The sequence below is a fragment of the Monopterus albus genome, unplaced genomic scaffold, assembly GCF_001952655.1.
Source record: "Monopterus albus unplaced genomic scaffold, M_albus_1.0 scaffold246.1, whole genome shotgun sequence".
In the NCBI taxonomy this organism is placed as follows: domain Eukaryota; kingdom Metazoa; phylum Chordata; class Actinopteri; order Synbranchiformes; family Synbranchidae; genus Monopterus; species Monopterus albus.
The window spans coordinates 1,085,228-1,099,465 of record NW_018128126.1 but is presented as its reverse complement, the minus strand read 5'-3'; the positions used below and the strand labels follow the sequence as shown (position 1 = coordinate 1,099,465).

Sequence of the window (14,238 nt, the reverse complement as noted above, 5' to 3'; positions counted from 1 at the left end):
GAAAGGCATCAATATGGGTGAGCAAAATTATGCCCACTGACCCTCCATCAGCTTTCTGAGCAGGATGACGGTGTGAAATAGGCTAAACATGCAAGACCTGTAGTATCTCATGGTTGATTCAGTATAGTGCAAATTCCATATATTTGCAGCTGCAGTAATCAAATTACTATCCCAGTCACACTGCAGCTTACCTTGGGGATTTAGGGGTCAGGGGCCTGGAGCAGTTGGTACTGGAATTCAACCTTTTGTATTATATGCTATAAAACTTAGGTCAAATATGGCATCATGTTGTGAGAGCAGACTGTTAACACATAAAATCATCCGGAGTCATGGAGTAGGTTTAGTCATGTCACTGAGTTTCATCGAATCTTGCTCTTATAAAAATTAGATAGGTAATATTAATGTTACTCGTGCAGTTGAAACTAACCTTCTCCAACTTTAAATCTTTGTAAACTGTTTCATGTAGGTATTTTCTTGCGTGATTTATCTGTATATGTTTTTATTTTTGCTTTAGGAGATGTGTGCGGGCTTTAAGTAAACAGCTGAATAGCCATTTGTTTAATTGCGTAGTTAAAAATTAATATTTGCGCGAACAGCAGCCTACATTTGGCGGTGCTCCAGCTCCTCTCCCACCATCAGGCGCAGATCCCAGGTTCACGTCAAGTGAGCTACTAGCTGAGCAGGGTGAAACCAGAACAGGACCGGGGTGTTTACTCTTATGAGCAGAGTTAACTCTCAGGTGAAACTGCTCCTTTCAGCATTATGCTGTGCAATAAAAACCAAGTACGCTGAATATGTCGGGGTAAGTAAGCTCGACGATTAACTGTAGCTAACGGAAGCCAAATACGGCTAACGTTACAGTGGCTAGTTTGTTACCAAAGGAATGTTAAGTTGTGCTCTAGTCTCGCAGCTAACTTAGCCGTAGCGCTAGCATGCTAGCACAGATTCGCTACTGGGTTATGGATGACACGGCGGCAAGACTCTTTTAACTATTTCGTGTGTGGTTAGTTTGAGCTAACGGTGCTACCCCTTTGAACCGAGTCGATGTTGTGGCACTGGTGGCGAGTTGACAGCATGTACCTGTAGATAATTTCTACGCACTACCGAGTGATAAAGTTTAGCTACGTGTCATTTGTGACTTAACTACACTGTAGTTATTTAGCGATGTTAGCACTGTGAAGCTAGCCGTTAACGTTAGCTCCAATATAAAGAACTAGTTAATGTTTATGACTTTATTGTTTTATAGCATAGTTGTTGCTGCAGCCAGTTACAGTAATAGGCAACTTAGTGATTATTGTTTGCATGCAACCATTTACACGTAGCCTTGAATGTAAGGTGTGTAAGCTGAAGTACATCTCTTCCTGTTTGACAGCAGTTGGTAGCAGCTAGACGTGCAACCAGCCCCATGTCCAAGATCTGGGTGTGAACAGCTTGGTACACCATGTCTCTGTTGCTGATATTCTTCCTTTTCCTTCTCCTGCTTGGGATTGTCTTGTGTGTCTTTTTTAGGTAAGAAATCTGTGGGTTACAGTCTCACTTTAGTATATAAGTGATTGCCAGTGATACTATGTAGGCAGCATGATTTAGAATAAACCACTGCTTTCAAGATTTACCCCAGATGTTTTTTGTCTGTCATTTTCTTTATTTTGGGAACACTTGTAAAAAAAAAGCTAAAATTTGTCCTGTTCTTGTGCTTCTAGGTGGCTTGTATGCACCCTGGCTGTCCGATCCTTCCAGACTGCACTGAATGCTAATCTAAACATCAAATCAGTGGGACTGTTTTCTGTCCAAGGAGTTAGTATCCAGTTTCATCCCCAGCATACTCTGGTAAGTCACACTATGTTTACTTGACATCTATGTGGTGAGCTTATTCAAGGCAGCTGCTCCAATTTCAGGGGTACATGTCTAGCACATTTTCTTGTTTGTTCACTGTTGCAAATTATATCAGCTATACTTTTTTGACTTACTTTACCATAACAGTTGCTCTCTTTATGACAGGAAATTGACAGAATATGGATTTCAAGTAAACTTCTAAACCAGGATTTGCCGTAAGTTGGCATATACAGTATTTTATCGGTAAAATAATCTGAGGTCAACTTCTTGCAGCAAATCATTTGTAAATGTTAAACCCCTCATATACAAAAATATTTAATTTTGTAATTGAGAGGGTTATCTGTGTATTTGTGTTTCAGGAGATACCTGGCATTGTGTGTTGGTGAAACCAGAGTTAGGTTCAACTTGCAAACACCAAAGGATTTCAGTCAGTCCCACAATGCTACGCTTTCTGTCACAAGTATGGAGCCTCACAATTTGTCAGTCTTTAGCAAAACTGATTTTTAGACAGTATCTAATTACCTGTCTTGTGTTTTCAGCTGCTGTCATTTCACATCAGCTCAATTAATGTGATAGTGCTGAACCTTGCACTGTCAGAGTCTCTATGGCACATGACTATCACATGCATCACTTTGTTACTTGACCATCAGAGTAAAAGGTAACTACATCTTTATATCTGTTTGCTGTTTCTGTCTACCATTGACCTGATTGAGCTGTTACTTTTATTCAAACATAGCTGGCATTGTCAGAACGGGGAAAATGCTAAACAGATATTTTTTGAAACACTTTTTAGGTTGGCATGGGACTTCTCAGTTGGACAACTAAGCAGTAAAGTTCTCAAAAGCAGTCAGTTGGTGAGTTTTGTTATTGTCTCCAAGAAAGAATCCTGTCATTGAATGTGTGTGACTAACCTGCTTTCCGCTGTAGGACATATGTTTGGCTGAAGTGGCCCTGAGCCTACTGCTGTCTGGAGATGTGAGTCTACCAGACATGAAGCCAGGTTTTCTGTCCCTGAGTGTGAGGACACTTATAGCAGAGCTGCATGAAGGACTGTTTCTCAGCCAGCTTGCGCTCCCCCCGTCTCCCTCAAAGATCATCCATGATACATCTGTTGAGCAAACTCGAGGTATAATCTCTGATTATTTAACAATACAGAGAAATGCCAGTGATCCGTCAGTCTTGGGATGGTCATCTCTCATTGCCAAGTACGGCTGCTGATTAAAATGTCAGATATTTTATAAGTTATGATTGCTGTCCTTGCTCTGTGCACCTAATTGTAACCCATTGTCCACTGTCGCCCTCTTTTTCAGATGACTAATTTATTTTCTGATAATTGTCACATCAGTTCTTCCAATTTCTGCTGTGTTCTGATTTAACCACTCATGATATAATGCAACAATCCCTCATGAAGTGCCCACAGAGACAGATACATGAGATATTTAAAGAGTTGAGGATGTCATGTTGTTGTCAGTCCACAGTTCAGATCTTTATTGTCCCTCATGAGGAAATTTGATGCACAATAGCAGACAAGGAAAACATGAACACAACATATAGGGGAACAAGGGACATTGAGCACAACAATAACAGTAAAAACAATCTTTGTTAAAAGTGTCCAGTATGGTGCATTTAAGTTCTGCTGAACAGTGCAGACATGACTTGATCCAAACTGAGGATAACCATAAAAACGAAAGTGAAGGAAGGAACAAAAGCAAATCTCCACCTGTTGAATTTCACCTTTTACAAGACCGTCTAACAGGCATCACATTTTGTATAATTTAGCTGATGCATTATATATTTAAAAAGTTGATAAAATAACCACATTTTAAATGTGTTCTCACAGGTATTATTATTTCTTTATATGACTGCAGGTCTTTTGGGACACCAAATAACTCAATGAAAAAATAAATAGTTGATAAAAGTAGAACAAACATGGAAGGTCATCAGTTCTGCACATACAAATACACAGTGACAACCACAAGGGGAAAAAAACAATACATTACTTCACTCAGGTATTCCCATGCAGCAGATATTTTTGGATCATCACAAACCTAAGCTCTAAAGCGTCGTTGCTTGCAACTTTTGACCCTAATTCACAGGATGCTTTATGTTTATAGACACAGTTTTACCAATTCACCAGGTGGCAGATATGTTAAGAGAAAAGAAAAATAGAAGAGACCCAAGGTGATATACATATTACCTATTGTCCCTGTATTATGTTTGATCGATATATTGAATCATGTTTTTTCCAATTATTTAACAGATTTCTTTAGCTGGTATTCTAGTTGAATTATCTGCAGCAGTCTTAGCATTTCTGATATTACTACTTGCATAATATAGTCATTGACTAGTATTCATACTGTTTCCTTGTAGAATGTGAAAGCAGCGAGTTCATTCAAACTGAGGCTGTGGAACGGTTTCATCAGCTGATTCCCCACAAGATCAATGTGGAATTTGATAATACAAATGTAACCCTGTCCATGCACAGCCAGAAAAGGTGAGTCAGCATTTGCCAGCTGCATGCAGTTATTGTTTTGCACAGTTTGACTTTCCCCTAAATTTTATATCAACATTTTATGACGTTTTTCTTTTCCCATGTGCACAGACACCTGAACTGGACTCTGAAGTCTTTAAAGGTCTGCTATGAACGTGATGATGAGCAGCTTCCCCTTAAAAGCTTCTCTCCTGACTTGAGCTTTCCTCAGAGCAGCCTGGAGCTCCGTCTAGAGGGTCAGTGGACAGCTGGGTGCCAGGCACAATGCAGAGAGTTGGGTGAGGGAAAAACCTATGAATAACATGTTCTTGTTGTTTTCTTTTTGATAGATGGACTTCTCCTTTCTCAAAGTAGGCAAAGAATCCTATGTGTGAACACTTTGAAGACAACCCTACAGGTAAGGAAGCCGCTTGCGGTTCACATTTCCTCAAAAAGGCTTCTGACTCATGATTTTGACTTTGTTCCTTTGCGTTTTTGTACACTTAGGTCACATCAATGGACATCTCGGGGTCATTCACAGTCAACACTTGCATCATCCACTACCGCCACCAGGAGTTCTCCCATTGGCTAAATCTATTTCCATGGGAACAGCTAATCCACCGGAAGGCAGCACATAGAAAACGGTAAGTTGCAAAATCAAAACTCAAACTATAGTTGTGAGTATTCATGTTAACCAAATATTTTCTCTAACGAATTGAATCTGTTTTGCCTGACAAGAAACCACTTTTCTGCTGTGACAATCGTAATCAATACATTATACTAGTTTCTCTTTCTTGCCCATGTGTGTTATGTGCATCGGTCATTCTGTATTGTTTTTCCAGCTTATTCTTTTGTGTAGTCCATTAGATTATTTGCCCACCATCTGTTTATTTAGGCACCTCCCTCAACTGGATGCTCCTGTGATGATCACCTCCTCTATTTCCAACATTAATGTATCTGTTCAGCTGGGAGACACCGCACCTTTTGCTCTTGGCTTCCTGTCTGCCAGTGCAGGTACTGTAAGTCTGTTACATGCTACACAGATCTACATACAGACAAAGGCAGGTGAACATCATATGATATTATTGCTACACTGTAAAGTCAGGGCTTTGTGTTACAATATCCATGGCACCCTGTGGTAAGCAGTAGCACTTTTTTTGTTTTTTTACAACATGTGCAGTCCTGTACAACACATTTTTCTGGATAAACCCATGGTTTTTATTCTGTACGCAACTATTTGATCAGTTTTTTTTCCCAAATATACCAAACAGATTAGATAAGTTCTTTCCTTAAATTGCCCTTGTTAGTGTTACACATTAACTTATTCTCCTTTTTCCACTGTTGACATTTCATATTGTTTTGTTCAGAGTAATGGTTCATTTCCACCAGATCCAGCTGCATTATGTTCTGTCCATGACATGGTTCTGATCCATTCTCTGTGTGGAGTGTTGTTCTTATTGTTGTTCTTATTTCCTACCGGGTGTGTCTGCAGAGCAGCTCATTGTGGTGTTGATTTTATGTGTAGGCTATGTGTTTCCTGGATTTTGTGCTTCTACAGTCAGCAGGCTTTGTAATGGTGTCTTTTTGTCTGTTGTAATTATGTTTATTGTTCTTATTTCCTACTTCTGCTGTCATCTACAGACAAAGACTACAGTTAGCAGTTAAATTTAACAGTTACAGTCAAGTTGCTATGAAACTAATCAGAGATTTGTGGCTGGGTTTCAGTTTGTTAATACATTCATCCTCGTAGGCTAATCAATTCATAGCCTGTCTGTGTTTCACATAGATATCTTTTGGGAAAAGTGCTATTTGAATGGCTTAACCTTTTGTCAGATGCAGTATCCGTCAAAAATAGACTTGATGCGTATCTTTAGCGAAGTGCTCCAGAGAGCCGCATGTGAGACAGATTGGAGATGGAATGCAGCCAGAGCCTATGGAGCAAATTTCAGTATTACTACCCAAAGTAAAATTGACTGCATCCTCTTCATGTCTGTAGAACTGCAGCATCTCCTTGACATTAAAGTTGACAAGGAGGGCCCAGAGTCCCAGAATGTGCATCAGCGTGCCTCACTGTGCCTGGACAACTTCTGGTGGAGAGTGGGTCAGGGGTCTCATATCCAGCAAGCACCCCACCCTCCGGGTAAACATGTGTGGGGGGAGGCACTAATTCTAGACTCTCTCAGTCTTCAGGTAGGAAAACAAATTATTAGAAAGCATATACAAACTTGTGTTATTTATAATGATTATTTAGATTCATTCCTACACTTTAAATAAAGATATTGTGGTCACTCAAATCATATCAAGGACATACAGCTGAACTCAGCTTTTTATCAATAACTATCTTAAGAGTTGTTTCCTCCCAGAAATTCTTTCACTGCATGATTATTGGGGGGAAAAAATCTTTGATTTCCCCAGTTTTTCCACTGCACATTAGATTAAAGATACAGTGGAACCTCGGTTTTCGTATGCCTTACTTTTTGTACGATTTGGTTTTCAACAACTTTTTTCGTTGAAATTTTGTCCCAGTATCCACTCGGTTTTCGTACAGTTGATTGGTCGGTTCAGCGTCATTAGTCCGTACCAAACTCGTTCCGCCTGCCCGCCTGACTCGGCCACTCATTTCCCGGAAGAAATGAGTGAAGGGAAGTAACCTCAGATTGGGCCTTGATACATGAAGTCCTTATGGAGGGGGATTCCCCTTCCAAACAATAACCTCCCCTCCTCACCATCCTCCATACAACAAGAGTCTTCAATAAAGGTAAAAATGATGTTAAATGTTCATTTATCCATTTCATTAGTCATTTATATTTATTTCTCATTGTTTCCTGTATGTAAAAATATAGTTATTCTCTATAAAATTTATTTTTTGTTAATATTTTTGGGTGTCTGGAACGGATTAATTGGATTTACATTATTTCTTATGGGAAATATTGCTTCAGTTTTCGTATGATTAGGTTTTTGTCGGACTTTTTCGAACGGATTAATCACGAAAACCGAGGTTCCAGTGTATAACATTAACATACTGTATATTCTTTACAACAAAAGCAACAAAACGGAAACATTTTGGTATTATTTATTAAGAAGTTAACCCTTAAAAACTAAAGCTAATCTGCTTTATCAGGATTTGGTGCATGGTTTAACTGACAGCAGTCTGGCAACGTGAGGGAACAACCCTACAACTCGCCAAATGCTGACTCAAATGTGACTAGAGTACTGTTAATATGAGGTGTGACCAGCCAGTTCCTTATCCATGCTTGAGAAGAGTGCAGACAAAGACAGTTACCCAACAGAATTCTCATTTCAGATGCAGTCTGAAGGCCTTTGAATAAGTTTCAGGTTAAGACGAGTTTTTAGTTTGATTAGCTGAGAGTATTTATTGGTATACTTGATTGCTAATGTTCTTTTACTTTTAATCTGTCTGTTTTCCAGGGGAGTTTCAACCGACCCTGCATGGAGTCAAGTAGCCACTTTCCAAGTTTGAGTGTGGAGTCCCGTCTGAAAGGCCTTCAGGTTGAGCTTTCAGAGACATGTGCACTGTGTCTGTCTCGCCTGTTGTTCCTCATCTCTATTCCTCCTGACACTAGGCCACAGCTGTCTGATGTGGCTGCAGTGTCTCCCTCTAGTGATGAAACTGTGCCACCCATGTCCACCTCACAGCTACATCTACTGTTTAAACTGGATTGTTGTCTGGAGGATGTTAACGTGTTCACACGCTCTAATCTGGCAGGTCAGAATTTGCATAGTGTTGTATGTCGTTCTGTTGGCTTTTATAACCAAGTCATTATGTGGAATGCATTTATATTGTATTTCATAATTGTTTCAATGAAAAGCCATGTCCTAAAGATAGCATTTTAGTTACATTCTTTTTGAAACATTGTAGTCTACAGGGACTATGTGACTTCTGTAGAGCTGTAACAATAAGGCATAAGGTAAAATTGACAGAAAACGCATTACAACTGTTTTTATAATCAATAATGGTTTAAGTCATTTTTCAAGGAAACATGTCAAATATTCTATAGTCCCAGGTTCTCAGTTGTGAGGATTTTTTTGTTTCAAGTGCCAGTAAACTAAGTATATTTGAGCAAACTGAAGTAGGTACATGTGAGAAACACAACGGACACAAACCACTGTACACACACACACTGGTACAATGAGTCCACATGGAATAAGCCCAGACAGTTTCTCAAACACTTATTCAGTGGAAATTCTGATGTACAGTAGCAGGCAGATGAGTTTATGGTTTTAATAATGACTTTTACAGCTACAAGGGCAAAAGATATTTAAAAGCTCTCCTTACTAATCATCATATAATAAACATGACTAGGCGACACTTAACAGTGGCTTTGCCTTTCCTGGCAGATCATCATCCATAATAGTGTCTGTGTGTTCTCTCTCCAGGTGCCAGTGTTGCTGTGGTATGCTAGCAAAACCTTTAACAGTTTATAAACCCCCTTTTATTTTCTGATAATTTGAAGTGCTCCCATACTCTTGAAGCCTATGGTCTCTGGAAACTTTTACATTTAACCTCTTTTGTAAACGAGTCATTCTCCACTGACTCTGCTGCATTCGCCATGATGTTCTAAAACTGTAGCGTGTACTGGAGCCAAAAATGACTAATGTAAGCTTGCAGCAATTACATAGTGATCTTCTTCTGTTAATTTTACTGGTGATTGACAACAAGCTATGTAGTGATAGTGAATAAAAAAATTTGATTTAATGAATGATTGAAACATTTTATAAGTCAAAAGAGCCCCCCAAAAAATGCATCGGTTAAAATATTGATTTTGACACATTTTCAAAGTCAACATAATCACAGTAGCCAAAATTTGAAGGTGTAAAATCGGACTTGAGGAAATTTTGATGGGTATTTTTCACTATTTCCCTGATAATCGTAGACTAAACAACTGAGGAATTAGCAGAAAAAATGATTTCTACTGGCAACATTAGACTTCTGCTGAGCTGTAATACATCATAAACAGTGACCAATAGTCTGACATTTATTAGATTAAGGAAAACCAATGGCCAATAAAAAAGGAGTGAGCAGGCCTTTGCACTCATCAATGCCCTTTTGCATCTTCATTATCTTGTGATGCCAAACACCATAGCATATACAGTATGCAGTTTTCTCATCATCTTTCACTTTTTGTTTACTTGTGTTCTCTTTAGGAGCTGTGTCTTTGCGGATGGATAGTGTGGGAGTCCTGGGCTCTGCTGAGAGCTCCAGGCTGTCTCTGCAGGGTGTTAGCTTGTCTGTGATCAGGATGCTTACAGAAAATATGGAAGCATGTTGCCCTGCTTGCCAAACCCCCAAACCTGTGCTTAAAGTCAGCACAATAGCCTTCTGTTACCACGTCACCACCAATACCTTACAGGTAATCAGATCTTCAGATTTATTTCTCTGACTTGAATGATTTTCTGTGCTACTATCAGGGTATCCAGTGGTCCATAAAAAGTCTTTAAATGTCAGAAATTAGATTTTTAGAATTTAAGTTTGGAAAAGGTCCTATTATTTTAATCGTGAACAGTCTGTCAAGTTGATGCAGATAATGCTGGCAGATGAGAAATTACGTCAATCACCAAAATGAATGTTACATTGTAAAATATAAGTCCTGTTATTTTTCCAAATCAGCCATGTTTTTTGTTTTTTTTCCCCCCTAAAATTATTGTGGGCAGTTGGGTCAGTTCTGCACAGACTGCCACCTGTTCTCTCAGTCTTTTTACTGTAGCAGGGTTCGGGAAACAGATGTATCATTTACCAGTGATGCTAAGCTAAGCTAAGCACAATACTTTACTCTGTTATTTGTTTGATATTAGCTAGGATTTGGACATCTTTGAATTTAGCATGGCGCTACAATGTAACCACCGAATGTGACATGCTGACTAATGGGAGACAGAACCTGACCTTTTAAACCAGTGACTGCTTCAGCAGGTGTTTGTTTCAAAGGCAATGACAAAATGTTAGTACAAATAAGTTCAGAGCTGCGGAGGCTAATGTGAATTATTGAATAAGTTTCACTGAACAGATATAAATGAGATGAGGAGAGGAAGAGAGAAACATCAGGGGAGAGTAAGTGAGCATACAAACCTCACACAGTTCGGTAGCAACAGATTTATATGAGAGAGGGAGTGGAGTGTTTGTGTGTGGTGTGTGAGGGTTATGTAAGCTTTGGTTTTAGATGTGTCAAATGTTTTCTGTAATGCACAAAGGTGGAACACAGTTCAATTGAACATTTTGATGATTATATTTTGATCATTTTGAATAGATTTGTTACATAGAGATAAATATAACTACTAGAAAAACATTTTAACATTTCATTAAGATTAAAGGTGTCACTTAGCCCTTGTGTTCATTTTTTTTTTTTGGCAGACAAAGGGCCTTAAATTTTCCTTGAAGGTCTAAAAACATCTTTAAAAGCATTTGATTTTATTTCAGCAGGTGCAGATACCCTGCAATGTTCATATTTTGTGTCGCCATGTCTTAATCAGGTTCAGTGTGAAGAGGAGCTCACTGTTGAATGGACACCACCAGATCACATGGTCTTGTATCAGCACATGACTGAAGCTCGGGCTTGTTGGTGTATGCTTTATGGAGATAAAGGAGAAGTGGACAGTCCCGTCAAACCTACAGAGAGTGAAAGTGCTTCAGGTCAAAGTAGAGGGTTGTGTCTGCGTGTTGAACTGGGCTGTACTCGTTTAACAGCCCATGTTAGTGAGAAGAACTTTATTCTCCTGCACACAGATGCCCTTTCAGTTTCCAAGCATGCTGGCTCCATGCACATACGGTCTCCTTCTCTGGTCTTTAACTTTGACGGCAACAACATAGTCTCCTTTAAAGGCCTAGATGTGGAGACGCACCCAGAGCTGACTGAGATGCAGCTGCGCAGAGACACTTTCCCCTTCCTCACCATTCCTCACAACAGTGTCTGGGTTCTTACTTGCCCATACCTGGCTGTCGAATTCCCCTACCAGTACAATTTCTCAAACACCTTTGACTTGGCCATCAGTGTGCAAAAGTGGCTGAAGACTTTGCATCGCTCCCCAAGTCAGGCCTCTGCCATCCAGCGTCTGCCTCCTGACCTTGTGTTTAAAATTAGCCAGTTCTCCTTTGTCTTCCTGGATGACATCTTTGAAATCAAGCTGCGAGACAACTATGAGCTAATGAAGGACGAGAGTAAAGAAAGTGCAAAGCGTCTACAGCTTCTGGATAAGAAGGTGGCAGATCTGCGCAAGCAACATGGAGAACTTCTGCCTGCCAGAAAGATAGAAGAGCTCTATAGTTCACTGGAGAAAAAGCACATAGAGATCTACATCCAGCGTTCACGCCGCCTCTATGCAAACACACCCATGAGGAAGTCTTTGCTGACATGGACTGTGTCAGACTTGGAGCTGGTAGTCCTGGCTGATCAGTCCCTTCATGGACCTGAGAGGGTTAGAGAGCAGCTGAGGAACATTGATGGGATCAGTCCCTTTCCCAGAGATGGACTTCCTCTCGTGGTCCAGTGGTGCCGTGCAGTCAAATTTAAACTGGCTGCATTTTTGGGTAAGCAAGACTGAACTGGACCAAACTAATTAAAGGCATTATACTTTAGTTTTAACATAGCATATTCAAAAATGTCTTACCTTTTTACTGTGGTTGCTTTGTGTCAGTGAGAATTCGAGACTACCCTCGCTACCTATTTGAGATCCGGGACTGGGAGCTGTCGGGCCGTCTGATTGGGACCGAACAGGATGGACAGGCAAGAGCTCAACGCAGAGAGATTATCCCACTTGGTCCACCATGGGGAGATGTGACAGTTCACAGGAATATGCCACCACTAAAGTTCTACTATGATTTCAAATGTGAGTTTTAGATAGAACAGTGCTGCATATATGTAAAACAATCCTCTCCAGTGCTGTCTTTTACATGTGGAGGTTAATGTTTTAATATCAGTTCCCCTGAAAATCCCATCCATCTCTTCATTATACCTGATCAGTCACAGTCACAGCTTTTGAATGAGCAGTCACATCTGACCAGAACTAAACTTAAAAGGCAGAAAATGGTATCTGGGCTGAGAGAAACCTTACATATGCCATATGCAGTATAACAATAATTGTAGAAAAATAGGCCAGGTTCTTCGTGGCTGTTGTAGCTGCTTTCCATATTGTAAAAGCAGAAAATGCATATTTGTAAAATGTTAACAAAGATAACAGCAAAATGCAACTTTGCAGCAGCAATTGTTGTAAAGTTTGTGCATGAAATAAAACTATGAAACTATTTTGTTTCATGAAACAAAATGATTGATTGCTGTGAATCAGTTTTGAGCTAAAATGGTCCTAATCATAATTTTAGCCACAGTTTTGCAGCCTTAATGTTGTGTAATGTCAGGTTCAACATTTAAAATGGATGTCTCACAATCAGGAGTGTTATGTTGTCTGTTCACAGCTAACATCTCTCTCTACACGATTGTGTGGGGACCGTGTTGGGACCCTGCCTGGACTTTGATTGGGCAGTCAGTTGACCTGCTGACCAAACCCACAGTTGATCCCTCACCTCTTTTGGCCTGGTGGGATAAGAGTCGTCTCCTGCTGCATGGGCGCTGGGTCATGAACATTGATCAGGCCAATCTACATCATCTAGCTACGGAGGTAAACATGATGCACCTAGCAGTCTCAGCTGTTGTGATATGCCTGTAGATGAAGAGGTTATGTTTGACTAAACATCTTTTCTGTTGGCGATAATCAGCTTGCTAATCATCTTTTAGCCCACCCACTTTGAAACTATTAATTTTCCTTATTTTTACATTTTAGTCTCTGTGTAACAGAGCTATGTAATGCTAAACCAAATTTCATTAAAACTGTATTGTAAAGTGTAAGTTTGCATTCTTACAGGACCCCTACAACACTACAGAAAACCTGCACTGGGAGTGGATTAAGCTGAACTTTGACTGGAACCCTGGGCAGTTTGTTTTTAAAGGGGACTTAGATGTAAATGTTAGGACAGCATCAAAGTAAGTGGAGGCATTAGAAGTCACTGTTGTAGTTAACTGTAATTATTAGCTGTATTTGTAATGCCAGTGCCTTTTTTTCATATTAGGTACGATGATATCTGTTTCTTGCACCTGCCCAACCTCTGTATGACCCTCGACCTCCAATGGCTTTGCCATGGTAATCCTCATGACCACCATGCTGTAGTGGTCTGCTGTGCAGACAACGTTACAGATGTGACCTCAGGACAACCTCATGACTCCTACAGAGCCTTCCGCTCTGAGAATCTCAATCTCTCTATCACCATGGACCTTAACCAGCACTCTGACCCAGGTATGTGCAAGTCTAATAGGCACAATATGTGGAGGCCTATAGAAGTCTTTAAAAGCTTTGAATTCAGTTTCCTCAAGAACAAGAAGGGCACTGAACAGTGTTAAAATTCTTTAATGCAATTAAATGTTTTCTGTTATAAGTAACTAAAATTAGACACATTCAGTCATGGACAAAAGTATTGTCACCCCTGCATTTCTGTCAGATAACACAGCACTTCTCCCAGAAAATTGTCGCAATCACAGGTTCTTTGGTATTCTAAGCTAAATCAGATACATGCCACGCAGAACTTGACAAAAAAAAATTCCCCACTCACCCCACATCAGGGCAGTCTTATTCCTTTCTTCAAGCTCGGCCTGGGAGCTTGAGGATCCTGCGCAGTCTCTTAGCTGTTCCTTGGACTGCACTCTTCTGGACAGAGATCTCAGATGTTGTTCCTGGGATCTGTTGGAGCCACTCTCCCAGTTTGGGGGTCACAGCCCCCAATGTTCCCATTACCATGGGGACCACTTGTGCCTTCACCTTCCACATCTTTTCTAGCTCTTCTTTCAGCCCTTGGTATTTCTCGAGCTTCTCGTGTTCCTTCTTCCTGATGTTGCTATCGCTTGGGATTGCTACATCTATCACTACGGCCTTCTTCT

At 40.2% G+C, this 14,238-nt stretch overlaps 1 protein-coding gene across 3 annotated transcripts in view; it reads left to right on the top strand.

The window, feature by feature from the left end:
• Positions 1-458: 458 nt before the first annotated feature.
• Positions 459-14,238, top strand: part of LOC109972074 (protein KIAA0100) — a 25,250-nt gene continuing 11,470 nt past the window's right edge. For 2 of the 3 annotated variants that reach the window (XM_020620710.1, XM_020620711.1), the window contains exons 1-17: positions 2,257-2,293; positions 2,373-2,491; positions 2,627-2,687; positions 2,761-2,959; positions 4,204-4,327; positions 4,436-4,560; positions 4,654-4,721; positions 4,811-4,947; positions 5,199-5,317; positions 6,300-6,493; positions 7,733-8,030; positions 9,470-9,675; positions 10,790-11,843; positions 11,951-12,142; positions 12,726-12,928; positions 13,172-13,290; positions 13,377-13,600. In XM_020620710.1, the coding sequence (XP_020476366.1) occupies positions 2,273-2,293; positions 2,373-2,491; positions 2,627-2,687; positions 2,761-2,959; positions 4,204-4,327; positions 4,436-4,560; positions 4,654-4,721; positions 4,811-4,947; positions 5,199-5,317; positions 6,300-6,493; positions 7,733-8,030; positions 9,470-9,675; positions 10,790-11,843; positions 11,951-12,142; positions 12,726-12,928; positions 13,172-13,290; positions 13,377-13,600 (3,463 nt within the window). In that variant the 5' untranslated portion in view covers positions 2,257-2,272. Of the gene's footprint in view, positions 803-1,372; positions 1,510-1,700; positions 1,828-1,998; positions 2,049-2,192; positions 2,324-2,367; positions 2,492-2,626; positions 2,688-2,760; positions 2,960-4,203; positions 4,328-4,435; positions 4,561-4,653; positions 4,722-4,810; positions 4,948-5,198; positions 5,318-6,299; positions 6,494-7,732; positions 8,031-9,469; positions 9,676-10,789; positions 11,844-11,950; positions 12,143-12,725; positions 12,929-13,171; positions 13,291-13,376; positions 13,601-14,238 lie in introns of those variants that run through there. The other variant, XM_020620712.1, reaches the window with a different exon arrangement.